Raw genomic sequence first — 19,531 nt, 5'->3', positions numbered from 1 at the left:
GGAAGCACAGAAGAGCAAGAAGAAGTTGTAATAGGAAAGTGGCGTTCCCGCGACGTCCTCGTATATACGTTTATCTATTCGTAATGCTGGCTGACGATGCTATCGATCGCAGAAACAACCAGCTCGTAATTACTAGTTCGCTTCTACTTACCAGCTAAATCGCCACGATAATTCTCGGCTGTCGTTCGCGACCATATAGTCGCGCGACCGGGTTTTCACCTAAGTGGATCATCAACGTACCGAGTTTTGCGTTGCCGACGATCGTCTCGCTGATCTGTAAACTGGAGAGCAACTTCGAAACCGGTGAAATTTTCATTTCTGGAAAATCCGAATTGGTTTCGAGGGAAACGAGGAGCAATTCTCTGAATAAGATTAATTATTTTTGAAAGCTATTTCGCCTCTTTTCTATTGTCGAAAAGAAATTACTAATTTTCACATGAAAAATGGAGAAATAATGTTTCAAATAAGCGTATTTCCAGATCAAAATTGGAATGTAGATTGAACAAATCCTCAACTTGAACGGGAGCGAGTGATCATGTCACGAAGTAAGTTACAAGGTTCAAACCAGTATGTATAGTAGAAATTACAGTAATATCAGCGAACAATCATTTTTTCACTGCTCCGACGAATTCAGCGAGTTCCTTATAAGAATACGTCAGTCGGTTTTGATTCGTTTGCAGACTCGATATTTTCCGCTGCGGCAACCAGGCAGATAGTAATTTCAAGAATTTATATTACGCCGGCAGCAGAATAGAGACGCGTCGTGTTTTCCTTTTTGATGGGAAAAACGCAAAGAGAGAAAAAATAAAGAAGAAAAGCTGTGAGTTCGATATAAAATAATATATGTTGGTTCGACTGACGATTTTCAGTGAGAAAAGAGTGTAAGAGCAGCGAAAAGGTACAAGTTAAGAAGGCAACGAGGGTAGCGTTTCTTTGTGAAACGTAATTCGTATTCCAAGTATGAGGTAACCGTTCACCTGCCGCCAGTTGCAGCTCTTTGATGTCTTCCTTTCCACTCGGCTTCCACTCTTTTTTCTCTCATTAAGCATTAGTACGTGTCATGAGACGCTCTTTTGCTGCGTGATTAATTAAAACGACATCTTCGCAGGCTAATGAGCCTGCATCGTTCTGCATGGTCAACATTTTATGTACAACATACGCGTCTACGATTTACTTTCGATGAACGCGAAGGAAATAAAACGATTTACGTCTTAATATTTGAATTTTCTACAGTTCGAGCTTCCAAAGTTCCAAAAACTTCGTAGAAATAGCACCCAAGAAACCTCACCATACTGAATTTTTCCTTTATCAAACTTTCTCCAACCCGTCTCCCGCAGCAATAAATCCATCCCCGGCTTTCCTAAACCCAAAGACCATTCTCCACCTTCGTTCGTAGCGAAAGAGCGAGAGCCAGTTGCGAGGAACCGCGCGAGAAATACAAATGGTGCTTGATCATCGTTGGGTATTAGGTGGATCCTGGATCAGCGATATAAAAGGTCGTGCCCCGAAAGGAACAGGGGAAGTCACTTTATCTTTCATTCAGCCTGGTCGAACAAATAATTTCACGGGCGACGGCCCTCAAAGAAATTCATGCCTGGCAACCGGCTATTTCGGATCGACGATTCGAACGAACCCCGACTACTTGCGGATTCGATTATTAGTCGACGCGGGTGGGAAAACTTGCCACCTTCTTCTTTCACAGTTCCAAGTCGCAATGTCTCGCCGAGAGACCCATGGGATTAGGCGTCCGTGTGATTGCCAGTCTCTTTCCTCGTTTTCTTCGATCCGTTTAACGTTCCATCTTTCTCTATACTCGGATAGAATGTTCTGAAACGAAGAGAAACGAGCGGCCGTGCATTAAGCGAGCTCGAACTTTCACCCGGTCTTCCATTAAGCTAAAGTCTCGAATACGATACCGGGGAAACAATAGAAGCTACCCCGAGTGTCTTTCGGTGTCGCGAATACTCCGTATGATAGTTCGAAAGTGTTCGATTGTAGCTTTTATAGAAGAAAGTTAATAAAATGCTAAACGAATAAAGAAAAAGGGCTTCAGTTTTGATAGATATTAAATCGTAAATGTGCGTAGCTGGTTTCAAATGTTCCAAGATGAGAAATTTAACGGTGTGAAGATTTTATGCAAATTCTGGACCTTTCGAGACCCCTTTCTGCATAAATGATCGCATTAAACAAATACGATTAACCGTCGAACGTTGCTTAATGCCTGGAAATAATTAATTCCGGATTGTGGATTTATTCTGTCAGAAATTGGAAATTGTACTCTCAGAAATTACGGCTTTTGACTCAATGGGGAAAGTTTGTGAAAAGAAGGCGACAGATGGAGGTAATATTAAATAATGTCGTTTCCCCGATAATTAATTGCCGCTACGTTTTATTCATTACGCCAGACCTAACACGAAAGTCAACGATTCATGGGCGTTAAATTATTTTCGAAGAAGGGGCTGTCTTGATGGAAAAACGAATCGTCGTTATTAGAGCCGTCCTACATCACATTCTACAGAAAATTTTGTTTTATGACGTGATGTGCGTTGAACGAACCGTGGAACTTGTTAGCCGGCCAATCTCGCGAATAATGAATAGTCGACGAAATTGATTTAACACCTCCGCCGCGTTGCGAACGCTCAAACTCGAAGAGTTGAAAAGAACATTTCCAAAATGGAAAATCGATCCGGACTCGTTTTTCTTATTTGGATTAAAACAATTCGTGATTTTGTTGCGCCGTGAATCGAAAAGGCGAATGGTATTTTTTTTAAATCAGTCGCGTAAAACGAAGGAATGGATATTGAATGGGGAGAAAACAATCGGTCTAAGTAATCAGAGCACTTCATTAGAGAGCACCTTCCGATCAGACTCTATAATAGACGACTAATACAGTTGATCGATCAAAGAAAGAAAGAAAGAAAGCCACGGAACCTTTATCTTTACTCTCCAATCAGGCCACTTTAAATCACTAACGCGCTCTCCTTTCTTTCAATTCAATTGATCGGAATAACGCTAAAGTAGTTAATCCAAAACACGAGAAACGAGGGAACACAGTTTAATCAGAATTTCAGCTCGCGAACTAAATATTCAATGCGAAGAACACGATCAAACTCATCTGGATCTTCAAGTAGATTCCGCTCGATGGTAGATCAACCGTAAAACCGGTTCAGTTCAAAAGAATACAAGCCAAGCTCCGACGAGAATTGAAAGTCAGCCAAGTTGAATTCGAAAGTTCGCGTAAAAGACGAGCCGTGTAAAATATTCAGGAATTTCTCCGGTTGCTCTCACGTTTGACGGCTCCACCACTTTCCACTGTCTTACAATTTCATCTCAATGTCTTCTTCTTCTCTCTCTCTCTCTCTCTCTCTCTCTCTTCTATATTGATACGCATATCGAAGAAGCCTGCAACGCGAACGTTTCTCAGAATGGACGATGCAATGACCGTAGTCGTCAAAATTGTCCGATCGGTGAAAATTATAATTTTCGTAATTAGGTCGATTCCAAATTTGTAAAAATAAGTGACGCTATCGATACATCGTTTCGCGATATATATTACGTATTAGGAGATACGAGAGGCTGAAAGTTCGCGTCAAATACATGATAACTATTGCAAGAAACTCAATAAAGAAGCAGCCAGGGTTCTAGTGTGCGAACGGGTTACGCTGTCTTGACGGAAACGAACGTACCGTCTGCTACCGCGTTCCAGGGGCGTTGACGTTCACGTTTTCTTAACACCTGCGTTACCAGTCACGTCATTGGGTGCCGGTTTACGAGCGTCCTGGTTCGAGACTTTCCTTTTACAGACCTGACAGTCAATACTTTGAATGCAGATCTGCGAGTAGCTTTTCTACCGCCATTCTGTCGTATTCGATATAAAAGCAGTCATTTATCGATTTCATTTTCCATTTGCTGATAATCTATGAACAGGCATTCTGCTAATTGGACGACAAGATGTCGAACAACCCACAAGACGTATCCAGTGTCGGAAGATCATGAGATTCTAGACACGCGTAGTCCAGCTTCAAGCCACTAAACACGTGTAATGCTTAAGCAGCGTCTTCCCGACCTCTGACAGAATCTATTCGCGGTTCGATAATTCCCCTTGTCGCCACTAGCAACGTTAATCATGTTCAGTGGAGTCAAGCGTTCAAAGACTATGATCAGTCTAACGAGCGAACCGTTACTCTTTGTCACCTTCCCGTAAAAATGAAATTTTGCCAACAGTAAAGCAAGCAAAGGGAGCAAGAAGAAGCAACCGGCATACGCGTAAAGAAGAGAATTTCATAAACAGTGATAACGATAAAATTATCCTTGTGTTTGCGAGCTGCGTGAATCCACTGGCTAGCCAGGATGCATCTTTTATATGGATTGCGGCGCGCGGCGTAACCAGAGCGGAATGTTAAAAGCTTACAGCGACGGCTCTTTCGCTGTCACTAAATTTCCCAGCGATCTGTATGCACGGTCCTGTTTGTAAACAGCCCGTGCATCGCTGCTGCATTATTAAACGGCAGCTGGATCGGAAATTGTTTCAGTGCTGCGCGCCTCGTTGCACGAACCGTCGCTTGACCATCTTGCTGAAGTTACGAGATTAGGTTTATGCATTACTCCATCGTTCGCGTTTTAGGGGTAGTCGACGATACAGAGGTTACTGCCTTTGTTTGTAGCCCTACCCTCTCGCAGTGGTATTAAACACATACAGAATTATGTATTAGCAAAGTCGAGGGATTCATTTCTTGCGCGCGTGCTGTTTCAGTTAAGGAAATTTTTAGTAAAAATTGAATTCTTAACGATTTCGTTTCACATATGAGAACGTTGTTGAATAGATGCTGCGAAGCAGCTGGCGCTTAAATTATTTTTCGATCGCAGAACCATAAGTGGTGGCGACAGGATCGAGCACATCCGCGACAGTTTCGCATTCTGGACAGTTGCCCCGACAGCAGGTAGTCACGCTCGCGCGCAGACTTGCAGAGTAGCGTGTTCTGGTTTCCTATTCCGGCTTACATTTACGTCTGTACGATGTTTCATTGTCGAAACGCGAACGTGCAACCCGCGATACACGAAAGAGATGAAAACGGTTTGACCCGAATCTCGTAGCAAGGGGTTGGATCGGGGAATTGCTAGACCATTCGACTACACGATTTTTTGACAAGTACAACGAAGCTCGTCCGTCGAAGCATCGTGTCTCGTCCTTCGGATCGACGCTAAGCCACGTTGATTTATTCGCGAGAGGTATAAAGCTGTTCCCGACAAAAGCCCTAACTTGTTTTGCTTGGGCGACGATATAATTTGTTGGGTGGTTAATTACGGAATATGGCTCGTGCTGGCGACGGTTTACAAACTAGTTGTTTAACAATTAAACAGGTTTCAGAGCTATTTGCAGCGTGTTTGAAGCACGAGTAATTTCGAATAACGAACGTTACACAATGTCCAAACTCGAACGTATTAGTATTTCAATAGAAGGCGATATTGACAGATTGTCGTAGGCTGGTTACTTACTTTTTAATAAACGATTTAATAACATTCTTCTACTATCATCGATAAACCTATTCGCTCGGCGACACATCAACAACAGTACACGAACAATCAGAATGAAAAAGTGACGTATTTCTACGTTATTGTCTTAACACCTTAATCCTTCTCTTTTTTCGCTCTTTTCTCCAAGTTAGAGAGCCGTAAACGCGTACGCGTCACGCGTATTTCGCAAAAATATGTCGCAGCATTCCCGACGCTTTTGCCGTTCAATTTCCGGCCCGGGAGAGGTTGCAAGAAAAACGGGGTACACGAGGGTAGGTTGAGAGCGAGTTTAAGGCGCGGCGAAAAAGTAAAATTTCCTATTTCCCAGGCAACACGTCATGATGCATTATTATTGAAACCGTTCCTTTTCCCTACTCGTTGCGCGTGGCACCAGAGAAATACGTAACATTGCGCGGGAAACTTAAAGGGAAGGGCTCGAGACGCAAAAAAGGGGGTCGCTAACATACAGCCTGATGTTTTACACTTTCATACGAAAATGAAATTGCAAATTGCAAATCCTCTTACGCCGTTTCGTTTGCGTTACTTACAAACCTTTAGCAATAGCTATACGCTTAAGTAACTGATAAATTAATTTAACGAATAACTTCGTGACTATTCAGTAACGAGAAAAGAGTTTCCAAGCATTTTTAAGGGAATCGTGATACCTTCGTTAAAAATAAGATAGTAGGACGACGTTCTTCGAAGAATTAATTTGCGATAGCTACCAACCATCTTTCGAACGAAATTTCTCTGCCTGGAGAGGTGGAATCGATGAAAGGCTAAGCCTTGAAAATGAGGTATGTAAAGTTACGTTGAACACGCCTGCTGGAATCTAGTTTTATGTGTTTTTATCATGTTTACTGATACCGCGCGAGGGTGGATGGTAGGAACAAGCTCAGAAAGTTACAACATCAGAGAGGCAACATCGAGCTACTTGGGTATTCAACATCGACAAGTATGCTTAATATTAAAACGTTGCGTTCGTTTACGATAGTTTCGCGCATAAAGTGGATTTCCAGGGTCTCCGGTTCATTTACAATTTCTTTTGCTCCCGTTGACCGAGAGGCGTGCGCGTATTTTCGTTCGAGCCGATGAATATCTTCGCTTCAAACGCTAATTTGTTGCAAAAAGAATCAGAGTGAAAGTCATATTCGCCTATGGTCGTCATCTTTCTTTAGAAATCTGCTAGCCACGAGACAATGATTCATTACGAATCACTGTTCAGTCAAGTTTTTCATCCCATCTACTAACTGTCGTATTATCGAACCAGTCGGATTATAATTCCACTTCGAATCAAATCCAACGATTCCCTATAGAATTCCTGCTAATCATGTCAATTTACCAGATTGTAAAAGACACCATACATACGTTAATAACAAAATGATTTCACTTTTGCAATCACGCAATCAGGTTTCCGCATTCCATATTTCCCTCAACGTCGTTACGACAAGCTCTCCGATAGTTGTTCAATTATTTATATCCCGCTCTATACATTCTGCCTGAACTCCGAGGCAAATCTCAACTCTTTCAGGTCGAAAGCTCGATCTTGCGACCCCGTTAAGCCATTCGAATATCGAGGCCATTAATTTTCCTAACGGCAGAGAACGTGTAAAATTACTCACCCACAGCCGGTGCGTAAATGTTCAAATAGAGACAATCCTCGCTTTGATTCCGCAGATGAGGTAGCAACCTCTTCAAGTATTCCAGCCGTCCTTTTGGCATACGCTCCAACGCTTCTTGCTCATTTGAAATGTCGGGTAGCTTTTGAGGGCAGACAGGACTGACCGAGTCCGATAATCTGCAAAAGAGAATTTGTTTTATTCAACTCGAATCGAACGCTCGGACACCTTACTCTCCGATGAATTCGCCATCTAATGGATAATCTGATCGTTAATTCTGTTTCCTTTCTGGAGTAGAAAATTGAGAAAAGTTAGCGCAGGTACCTGATAAAGTGATATTATCAGGAAAAGGAAGTCTTCTAGAAAAGTTCAAATTAAATTTTTGATTCAGTCAAGAAGTCTGTGAGCTTGAGCATTCGAAAAAATGTGGTTTGCGAATATTCTCTTCTCGACAACCAGCTCCCAAGTACTCCGCGCTGAGTTAATTATGTGTTCCGAGTGTATTGCGTTACGAGTACCTTTGTCCCCTAGATCGTAATGTATGGAGATTAAGGTCGTGTATAATTGTGTTTCCGTTTTTGCTTCGCTGGCAGTGAGAGGAGCAGGAAGAGGGGAGAGGAAGGTGGTCGGGGAAGAAAGAGCGAGAGTTGTTGGAAACGAAGGGATCGCTAGTTCTGTCGGAAATTCTAAAGCCTGTATTCGAGAATTTTGGGGAACGGTGGCTCGCGAATTTCACATTTTTTTCCCCTGACATTTTGAAAATCACTGGTAGAAGCACAAAGAATTGTTTCGTCAACGTTTACATAAATTTTCGTTGGATAAATTTTTAACCAACTCCTATGAAACAGCTGGTCGATGTGTATGGAAGGATATACGAATACAAGGCCAAATACTTGGGCGAATTTCAAAGGAGCTGTTTGGCATAACTTTGCGGGAAATATGCCGATGAAATACGTCGAAGGACACCAGGATTAAAGGGATTTTGATTTCCGGAATGTCCCTCCGAAATTTATTCTTTTGTCAAAATTTGTTGCTTCCTTCGGATATTAATGCAACAAGAGGAAAACTCGAGTTTGCAGAAACAAAAAATCGCGAACGTTCGAACTTGTATTCTTAATGATCCAATTATCATTTCGAATTCCAGAATTATGTAAACCTCTAGTGTATCGCCATCGTGAGAACTATGCCTCTATCCTTTCGTTATACATCCACAACATTATTTACCAATCTCTATCAAACCTTTGCTACACTGTTGTTCTTCGAAGAGGTGAATGGACAAGAGGATCGAGGTATAGTTCGAAAGATAGCGTAAATATGGCTAGTGCGAGTAAATTTTTCTCTTTGCTTACCTGACTCCTTCCCACGGGCTAGGCGCCTTAGTCGGTGAAAATCTGTTACCCCCGATCGGAGGGGTGGCGTATGGTATTCCGAGATAGACGTCGATTGGCTTGAGGAACTTGGCGTTCTCGAAGGAGCGTATGACCCCCTGCACCTCGCCGTACCGTGTCTGAACGATCCGTGGATTGAGCTTGCTCTTGATCGAGAGCGAGAGGGTGGGCGGCGCAATCAGACAGACGAGAATCAGGAAGAGTTCCATCTTGCTCCTCTCCGTCCCTACCCCCGCGCGTCACCGCCACGATTACCCTGTGCGACCACGCGCGCGCGCACAGACACACACAGTCGCACGCGGCTCCTCGCAATCGCTATCGATCACCTGTTCCCGTGACGATCGCTCTTCATTTAGGCCTGTTCAAGCGCTAACTGCGCGCCACCTTGACGCAAGCTTGCGGTTTTCCCTGAAATTTCAGTAGCAACCGGTTCAGACGGCAACTCGGCTTGCCCCGTGTCCTCTACTTTACATCTACCGACTGTGCCGAATATCGCACACCTTCGCAAGTTGCAACGAATAATTAGCGGCTCTTCTAGTTTTACACGTTGTGAGTTTTGAATGAAATATGCGATAGGAACGAACGAGGGAACGGGATCTCTGGTCGCGAAGGGAGGTCCCTTCTCTTTGCCTTTTTTATAAAAATTTGATCGCGAAGTAAAACGTTTTGCAACAGGTGATTCAATGGTGATTCTTTAAATAAAAAATGAATAAAAGTTCGTTAGTAGAATTTAATTGGTGATCACGAAGTTTGCAACCGCGTCAAATTGTGGGATCGACAGTACCGTTTCTGCCACAACCTGGGCAGAAAAATAATTCCGCAGAAGTACGCTATTCATCTCGCTTCGGGGCCGTTGGTTTTAAATTCTCATCTCGTGCAGGAAATTTTCATCGTTTCTTGATACTAGATAAAGTGGAACGACTAGCGGGGATACGTGCGTGTGCAGACGAAGGGCATTCTTTATGGAAATGGTGAATATCCGAAGCGGAACGCTCAAATTGACGTCGAATAAAGGTCGCACAAATAATCATCGATGACTTTGCTTGAGATTCTGAAACGATTCACGAAATGGATTGGAAGAGAGAAAGAAATGTGCCACCGTTTTCTGAGAAAAACGCGAAATTACGAGGCAGCGTTTCCTTGCGTTTCGAACTCGTTCTTGCCCTGGCTACGTAACGATGTCCCAATTTCGACGTTGCTATTTCTCCAAGATAAGGGAAGATATCATTGAAAAAGTAAATGTGGAGAATAGCTTCGATATTTTTAATACACATGCCGAACCACTAATTGAACGATCTTAATTCCTGTTGATAGCTATGAATATTTAACACGGTCGTAAATCAGACGGAAATCAATCTGATATCGATCGAGCCACGAGTCTAAGAGGTTCGATAAGACGGCGGAAAGTGGCCCGGAGCGAAGATAGGCCGAGCGTACTCGTACATGGAACCATTATGGAAATCAGTACTTATCAGCCTCGGGAAGAAGCAAAAGAGGGAAGGGAGAGAGAGAGAGAGAAGAAAAGGGAAGAGAGGACTGGAGTTTAGTGTCGTCTAACTGGATCACGCGCTCTTCGTCATTCGCAGACTCGCACTGAGAAGCAGGAAGAAGGAGATAAGCTGTTTCAGGCGAACGGCTTTTGCTTATCAGTGGCGCTCGAATCTTTTCCCAAGAATCTATCTGAAAGATTTTCGACCGTACCGTAGGATATCGAGAAGCCCTAGGGAACGAGCCCGGGGATTTCGGAAATGGCATCATCGAATTCGATCATCGTTTCTGCATAGCTGAAGTTTGCGGCTCGCAATAGTATAGGTCAACGCTTTCGTCGACTTGCTCCAATGTATGTAGCTCCTATTTATACATACAGTTTATGTTATTCTGTTTGAAGTTAAAGCGTCGTTATTTGGTCAAGAATGTCTGAAAGTAACTTTTAATTAAGAAATCTCTGCAAGCTTATTTGCAGTTACAAGAATGGAAGATTGTCGCAGATAATACCGAAAGTTAGCAGATTCTACTAGCAATTCGCTGAATTTCGTATTCTTTCGTTGGAAAAGACACAGAGAAGGGATATCAACGGGAAATTGGTGGATCCGGGTTTTTGCTGACGTCGAAACACTTACCATTAGACCCGATCATCGACTTTAATTAACCTCCTGGTTAGAATAGCAGCAACAGCAAGGCGAGCACCGACTCAAGCCTACGAATCCTCCTTCGGCATTTTTGCCACTGAGTGTAACACGTTGCGATCGATCGCTTAATTTCTTAGCTCCATTTCTTACCGATTTCTACGCGCGTGACACCGCTCGAGGCGGATGGGGGTCGCGAAAACACCGATACGTCGCGATATGGGATTTCATTTATACTTTTGTAGAAAGTTTTCTTGCACGATCCTCAAAACCTCGACAACCGATGCTCTTCCTTTCTAATATTACGTCGATTCGTTGAACAAATTTGGGGGTAGAAGACGGAGGCAGCTGTTTCTCTAGGTACGCAGCGAGTTCTGAAACAGAAAAATCAATACGGTTATTAACAAAAATTAAAGCAAGTATACGCAGCGGGTTTGTCTGCAGAAAAAAATGAAGACTTCTCGTTTTAACGAGAAAGACAATGAAATGAAACGATTGGTTTTCTATCGAAATCGAGCTAACCAACGAAGTTGAACATCGATATTGTATAGCCAAGTCGCAAGCTTAACGGAAGATCTGTAATACAAATGCTCCGTTCCAACAGAGGTAATCCACTTGAGAAGATGGTTGAGCAATTATCATTCTACCAGGTACTGTTGTTACATCGATCGTGACATGAATTTACGAAAGCTGAATACACGTAGTGTGTTAATGTAGACGAAACGATGTAATAAACGTTTCAAGAGACACACACCAAGTAAAACGATCCTTAACTATCTCTTTACGTTCTACCGTTTTTGAAAAAGAGCTTAACGAGCGAACAAGTTTCTTCTTTCGAACGTGTTCATGAATATCGCAAACGTGACTTTTTTTTTTCTTTTTTCACGTCAAGCAATTTCTTCGCACAACTTGATGGAACTGGGTCATTCGATAATTCCAATTAGCTCGATTTAATATTCTCTTGAATCGTCATTCTTGCAATCGATCCGTTTGGGCCAATTTCGAGAAAACCTTCACCGCTAGGAGGCACAAGATAAAACTCGGATCAAACCCGAGCGATCGCGTTCTTTCTATTGTTTCGCTCGATCCACTACTATTCCGATACGCAAACGTGCTTTCCACGCGGGAAGAATGGAAGACGCGTTCTCGTAAGGCCGACAACGGGGCGCAGTTTCGCGTTCAATTAGCGCCGTTAAGCAGACTAATCGAGGGAGTCAAGCCGCGCGCTACTAACAGCCACCCCTGGTATATCTATACCTAGCTCCACAGTCGATTAGACAACTACCCAATAAGTGACTGCACGACGCGGATATTATCAGGCTGCCGAGGGCAAATGACGGCAGGAGGCTGCGCTTGTAACCGTAACTGTGTGGTTCTGGCTGCATAGAGAGATATACATGCAAGTGAAATCGAGTGTCTGATAAGTGAATCCGACTGAAATGTAGAAATATCGTGGAGAAAATTATTCGAAATATCTTTCCTGTTATTGACTCTAACACAATCGGCGAGAAACATTCGGTGGTTCACAAAATCCAAAGGATTTTTATCCTTGAATTTTGGTTTGTCCCGGTAGTGGAACGAGTCAGGAACGAGAACATCTTTTTAAAAACGTTGCGAAAGTAGAGAAAGAAAAAGAGAAGGTGGAAGCAAATTTTCGCGTGTGGTCAAACAACCAGAGAAGCAGGTAGCTCATTAACCACGCCACACTCCATTACGTCGCTGATTATTCCAAGCGAGGATAACCCAGACGTGTAGTCCACTCGTTCGCATACCAAGCGACCAGGCGCGTCACACGCTCGCGCTACGTGCTCGCACGTTGACGCGCGAGTTGCGTGACAGCGTTCCTCTCTGCTCGTGCACACATAAGCACACATGGACGAGTACGTATACGGACAGACAGGCAGATGGTTAACAGAGCTTCCCAACTACTGCCTGTGGCCGATAGACTATTTGAGTTTGCCAAGTAGTAATAATTGTTTCTAGCGGGCAACGTAGTCCAGATGATAGGCGAATACGGCATAGTCTTGTACTTCGCTCCAGGCGGTATTGCTGACGTAGCTGTTTAGTCCAATGCGTATCGACCCCAACACATGAAATTTTAGACACAGTTTTGTCCCCCGCGTTCCTTGGGTAGTTTAATCGAATTCTTGGTCGTTCATCCGGTATCGGTAGAAGGAAAATTATTTTCCAGAAAATTCGATAGCTTTTAACGTATTTTCTGCGTGAAGAATTTTGATAGCTTCAAATATAACGTATAGATTTTTAGATTTATGGTATAAGAATAATATATACGAGTATAGTATTAATGATACAGTAGCATTTCTACGTACAATTCTTAAGATCTGTACATATTTTGGATCACTTGCTTGCAATTTAATATGTTCAATGCCTCGATGATATTTATCATGTCGTTAGTAATTATTCAATTACAACATTATGGTACGTATATATTAATGACTGTACGCGTGCACGTATAAGTATTAAATGACATTGATTAAGAAACGAACAGCTTTATCAGGGATTACGTTTACGTTGAAAACACCGTGAACTCAAATGCTCCCATTATACTCGTTGTTTTTTTGTACTGACCCTCGACCGATACTCGATCATAGGATAAACATTTTTTCCAGTCACCGAGCGACGTCTGACCGTAGCCTGGATGCTTTCACTGGGGCCATCGATCATCGTCTGTCCACGTACATGTTTATTCTACTGTGACGCCGACATCAACCTCAAAGCTTTCGTATCTACGATGCCCCGAATAAACTAGGCCATGCAAGGTAATTAAAGGAGCCGAAGAAGCAAACACGAGGAACATAACTTTGCAGATCAATCGGACATTTCAAATTTCATTTTGTCCGCGTGATTTAACACGATACAGTGCTTACGTAAAAGATTCGGCGAATTTTGGAAAATGTCAAATCGACGACTGAATCGATTCAAAAGGTGAAAGCTCTGTAGTCCATCTTTCAACCGGCAAATGCCAGCTTCTAGATAGTCAATTTCGACCCTATTGTACGCGAAATATGGCAGCAAGTTGCGTACGCCTACCTCGCACGGTCGGGAAACCGCAATCTCTATTTTTCAACTGGTGAACAGATCGATTTGGCAAAAAATATACTTCCTCGACGAAGCATTCTCTCCTTCTCAACAAGGCAGCTTGACGCGCTGTCAATTTTACATCACGACTTTGTTCGGCTTGACTGTTTCCGTCGACACTTAGTCTACCGTTGGGAAATTTCAATGGCGTTGACTCGACAATCGTGAACAGAATTGACAGATATTTTCTTCCAACTTAAGATCAAAGGCAATAAATTTAGAATCGAAGTAAAATCACCGAGGGAAGAAAATTAATTAATTAATAATCTTGCTGTATTTCGATGCGAAGAATATGAAAACTATACGAAATGAACGGAAGCAGCAGAATTAAGAATGGGAACAAAGAGACGACAGTTCCTGCGCTCCATTTATTGACTACTGCACTAAAAATAGTTTCGCTAAGGGAGGTATCGTGTACCCGTTGCATTCTTTTGGACTTTTCACGGTACTTGTGCCGGAAAATCTTAGCTTCGTCGACTTCTTATCCGGCATCGCCGGTATACAGTAAAACTGTGCGCACGTGAGTGCAAGGAGTTGAGTTCGAAAGGAGTTGCAGCTGGAAACTACGCCGCGTAACGACGAGCCCGAACAATAGCCACCGACAGTCTATGTCGATCACGTCAGCTCCGCGGAATGGACTTTTCTGCTTTCTCTTGTCGTCCAAGAGGTCGTCTGAACAGCCGACATCGAATCGATATTCCACGCCGCGTAACAATCGAATTCTGAAGGGAATCCCATCCTCTGACTATTCGTTGTCGTTTTCTGGTCTTTCCTTCGCTGCTTCTTCCGTCTCACTGATCGGTTTTATGGGTACTGCAGCAGATTCTTTCATTTCCTATGCAGTAGTGCAATAGTAGTTTCAGGTAAGCCTCGTTGGAATAATTATGAGGCACGAATTTGTGAAAAAAATTAGGACTTTTGGTTGCACGAGAAATGTATAGATAGTAATTGATCTTAACAGATATATTTTTCACACAGAAATTCTTGTATTTGTTGGAAATGTACGATGTGTCTATAGCTGAAGAAGCATGTAAGTAGTTCGAGTCAATAAATGGCGCTGCATAAGCATTCATAGTGAATCAATCAAAGCTGAACGACTTCGAATAAGTAATATTCACCATTCAATAGCGTTTTCGTAAAAAAAAAAAAAAAAATAGACGCCGAACTTCTGGGATGAATTAATGAAGACCTGTGAAGATGGAACTGCGGTATTATCCGAGTATTATGAAAGTATTCTAATAAGGTAAGAAAAATTGGCGAAATAAACGAATGGTCATCGATCATCCGTGACGTCTAAGTTTCATCCGCAACTCAAATGAATCGGTATTATCTTCATTTTTCACGAGGAGAGCAGCATGATCTATGCAATGCTGGAAATTTAATTGGAAAACTTTCGCCGGGGAACTCCCATCTTGAATTCAACGACGTTTCGAATGGAAGTGCGTGAAAATTTTTGTTGATAGACGGCTCGACAGATCGTTCCTTCGTTTGGATATCTCTTTTCTGTTACGCGGAAGACAGTAGACATGCCACTTGCGTGCCAGAAAAATGAAAGAAGCTACCGAAGGGAGTAAAAGAAAGAAAAATTGCCAGAGTAGAAAAAGAGAAATAGAAAAACCCTAGAAGGTGAAAAGTTGCAGATTTCGCAAACAGTTAAAGTAGATGACAGAAGTGCAATGGTAAAAGAAGGAAAGTAAGTAGTTCAAAAAATACGAAGCTCGAAAAGGCTGGAAAGCCGTGCATCTGTAAATGAAATTTCTCGTCGCCACATGTCGCTCTAGCAATAATCGATAAAAACGGTTGATTCGATTCTCGGAGCGAGTATTCACGCCCGTTTCTAGCTAATAAACGATTGGGCTCGTGTCTGGTCGACCAGGCTAATTACCGCATCAACGATACTTGCTGTCTCGAATTTGCTAAATTTCTAATTGCATTTACCGAAATTTCGCAAGCAGACTTTCCACGTTCGACGAGCACGAAAGGCCACGCAAGCTAGCAAATGCAATTTACCGCTTTGACAGTTAGTCTGTCCGGTCAAAGTAAGCTGGAGCATGGAAACCATGTTCAGACTTGCGAATCCGTAACATTATCTAGACAATGCCATTAATCAGACAACTTTCTTTCGCCCAGGAAAACGTACTCGTTTTGTTGGTCGGATAAAAGATGGATGCCCACTTTTTAATTAACAGAAACCATATTCTTCTGTTTTAATTGGACAAAAAGCATGACTTTATGGATATACCGAGGATAATTATGACAAACTATTTTACCGGAAAAATTGATTTACGAAGGAAGCGATATATTCAGTCGATCGATTAACTATCAAGCGTGATAAAAGAAACGGTCGCACGTAGGTAGCTGGTTTATTTTATGGATCGTCGAATACGTTTTTTTCCCTAATCAGTCTGCTCTCGCAGAATAATTGACTCGCGTTTGCACAAAAAACGTCTGACAGCCGTTCCTCAACGATAAATGACCTATCAGCATGCAGGACTCGCGTAAAATTTCACGTCAGCGTTCCTCTGGCTCGGAATTATTTTTAGGGCGAATGCAACGAACGCGCCGTGTCTTTGATTTACCTCGTTATCGTTAATTGACGCAATTTTTTCGTCCACCTTCCAGCTTTCTGACTTTTACTAACATTGTTGGATTATTACGAGACAATAATTGACGAAAGATAGCGAGTACTCGAGTCGTTTCAAGATCAGACTTTGCGCGACAGAAATGCTTGCAATAAATTACTCGGAAAAAGAATAGCTTCTTAAAGAGAAACAGTTACGACTGTAATTACGAACGAAGAAATTATTATTGAGAGTATTACCTATTCCAACGTATAATTTTAAATTGTGTATTTTAATGGCCGTTCGCCATGAAATGTACACATCTGCAGCAAGGCCGCCGTAAAGCACAACTTGGCCAAACTCGATTAGTATGCAATCTGATAAATGAACGACGTGCAAACTTCTAAGTACCTGGAAGCCTCGAAATCCAAGTAAATTGCAGGTAAACGTCAATGCAATAACGATGATTGATGCGAACCTAGTTTGCTGATTAAAAGCTTGGACACCGTTAATGAACCGAACCACAATTCGTGCTTTTGACAATTTCAATCTGTCACTGAACCGTGTCATAAAGTTGCAATTTCTTTTACTTGCTCGCTACTTTCTCGCAATAAGTCGGATTTTGTATCACAGTAATATTATTTATGAAACTGTCCAATATTTTGTTTGTCTTGAACCATCGTTGTATATACGTCAACAGGTATATTGAAATCTTTCGAAGCCATTTTTTACGCGACTGGCTGGAAAAACAACGAAAACAACGGACGCCAAGCGTCACAGAAGAAGAGACACCGATGACAGGACAGCAAACAAGTGGCAGATTAATTTCGGCTGACAGTTTAATTGGGCCGGGTCGGATTAAACGCGCGGAAGGGCCAGCTGGACATTTTTCACGGCCAGCCGAATAAATAGAACCGTTCTGACGGACAGACGAGTTCTCGTCACAACGGAATTTCAATTTTCACCATCGTCGACGCGCAGAAACCAATAACAAAAAAAAAAAAATGCGGGAAAAATACCGCATGTACATAAAGGCGAAGAAAAATACAAGCAAGAAAAACAATCGTAGTATGTAGGCCGTTTCGTGAGCTGCAACGAACGTTATTTCCCTTCAACGGTGATTTCGAAGAAAAGGCAAAACTGCCGAAAAACGACGAAGACTAACGCGGTCTGATCGGATCCTTAGGATTTCACACGTCTCTGGAAATCTGTCTGATGTGGATTTCTAACCCTCCGTCGTGCCATACCAGTCTGGCCTCTTTCTCCGCGTTGAAAGACGGTTTTTGAACAGGCAGGGGATGAAGAGGAAGGGGCTGAAGGCCGAACAACCCCGAGGAAACGCCGAGAAAAGTGAAAACGAAGAGATAGGAAGGAAAGAATATGGAGGAAAGATAATATTCTTGGCTGTGCAATAACACTGCCGGACCGTATCCATTCCAACCAGCAGTTTCAGAGGGAGTAGGTGGTGCCTGGACACCTGACAACGGCTCGAAAGTTCGTCGTTATTGTTCTGCGAATTGGATTTGCCGGGCTTACGAGCAGGAAGCTAGCTCTCTTGAAAATCTGCCGGTCGTACGGGGTCCGCCATCCTCGTTTCCGGGCTAAGAATGTTCTCAATTGCCGTCACGGGACTCTCTAGATGGGTGGCCATCCCTCCACTCTTCTTAAAAACTTCCAGCCAGTCCTTGCGGCGGCATAAGTTTCTTCTTTCCTCGAATTAAATTGTCGTCGCAACTCCGATTCGCAGAATTGGAAGAAATTGCTGGAATATTCCTCGTGTAGACGATTCGTTCACGGATTCGTGACGTTTAAGAGGGGAATGAGCGTTTCCGGTTGGATGTAAGATTGTTTGTTGTTTGTTGTAGAAAGAGGGAGAGAGAGAGAGATATCGAAGGATAATATTTGAGGTGTCTTAATTTAAGACCGCCCAAGGTTTGCGATTTTATCCCCCATGGACTGCAACTTCTGTTCTTAAATTCATTTGGCACTGTTGATTTTCGCGAATGTTCGGTCCAATGGAAAATTATGCGGCCCCGTTTCTTCTCATAAGAAGGTAAACCTTCGCTCGAGCATTTCGTGCCAAGAAAAACTATGCAAACATTTCTATATTTCTCTATTCTATATTCCATATAATGAGCTCTCACGCGTTTTACAGTTTTTCGATACTACACTGTGCTGAATTTTCTAGCAGATCTTTTGTATTTTAAATCATTTGCTCGTAGTATATAAAACTGCTCGTAGTATCTACTGAGAAATTTAGTTCTTTTATTCATTAGTTACGATCCGAACTAAAACTGAATTATATATAGCGAATTACGTGTAGATTATCAATATATTTCGGTATAAATCACCGATATGATTCAGCCACGAGCAGAATTCATTCATACCTAGAGAATATCCCTAAAAACTGCCTTTCTCTCAAAGAATCTCTATTACTTCCACGCGGAAGCGCAGAAACATCTCTCTCCTTACTTCCGTTCAGCTGTTTCGGACTCCACCCACCGATTTTCACACGAAAGAATCTCGGCTGTCTGCATATTCTTCCTTGCGATAAGGGGAAACACGCTCGAAATGGCGGCGTCGAGGTTGGTTGCAAGTGTGTTCGTGAAAAAATGTGAGAGGCCAAGCTGAAACCGGCATCTACAGCTGGAATAGAGGAAACGGTTTTTCCGTGGCTCGTTGCTTCATGGTTATGGTCACTGGATATCGTAGTTTCTGCAACAGATGCGTCCGACTGCGCCGTCTCGGTTTTCGTCGAACCGCGAACCGATATTCCGAGCAGCACGCCGGAAACCGGATCAACGGTTCGTCGACGAGAAACTCTAACAGAGAAGGGGATGAACTTCCTCCGCAATCTCCCCAGTTGGCGTTGAAGGACAATAAAGCGCAACAGTCGAGATAGGTTTTTTCTATAATGAAGTCGAATCGTTGATATAAAAGAACTTCTACCTTATAAGCGTATTTAATCTGATTCTCGTGGATCATAGACATTTTGGTACGAGAAGATGAGTGTTTGTAAATTTGTATTATCGTTTAACTTTCCAAAGATATCCGGCTCGCTTCGAACATCTCTTCCTTGAAAGCCGACTTAAAGAATAAAATCGACGACAGAGAGAGAGAGAGAGAGAGAGAGAGAGAGGGAGAGTAGGCAAGCATTTCAAGCATTTCATGAACCAGATCGAGAAGAAGAAATCACCGAAGGCAGCGCGTGTCGCTTCGAAATC

General features: G+C 42.7%; 1 protein-coding gene across 3 annotated transcripts in view; it reads right to left on the bottom strand.

The window, feature by feature from the left end:
• The window catches only part of NLG-4 (neuroligin 4), a 269,045-nt gene that overhangs the window by 201,854 nt on the left and 47,660 nt on the right, over positions 1 to 19,531 (bottom strand). For all 3 annotated transcript variants that reach the window (XM_069120833.1, XM_069120835.1, XM_069120834.1), the window contains exons 2-4: positions 10,642 to 11,021; positions 8,483 to 8,929; positions 7,137 to 7,312 (exon numbers count right to left, since the gene is read on the bottom strand). In XM_069120833.1, coding sequence (XP_068976934.1) covers positions 7,137 to 7,312; positions 8,483 to 8,730 — 424 coding nt within the window. In that variant the 5' untranslated portion in view covers positions 8,731 to 8,929; positions 10,642 to 11,021. The remainder of the gene's footprint in view (positions 1 to 7,136; positions 7,313 to 8,482; positions 8,930 to 10,641; positions 11,022 to 19,531) is intronic.

Source organism: Bombus flavifrons, chromosome 9 (assembly GCF_040668555.2).
Source record: "Bombus flavifrons isolate JBK064 chromosome 9, iyBomFlav1_principal, whole genome shotgun sequence".
In the NCBI taxonomy this organism is placed as follows: Eukaryota; Metazoa; Arthropoda; class Insecta; order Hymenoptera; family Apidae; genus Bombus; species Bombus flavifrons.
This window is presented reverse-complemented; position numbering and strand designations above follow the sequence as displayed.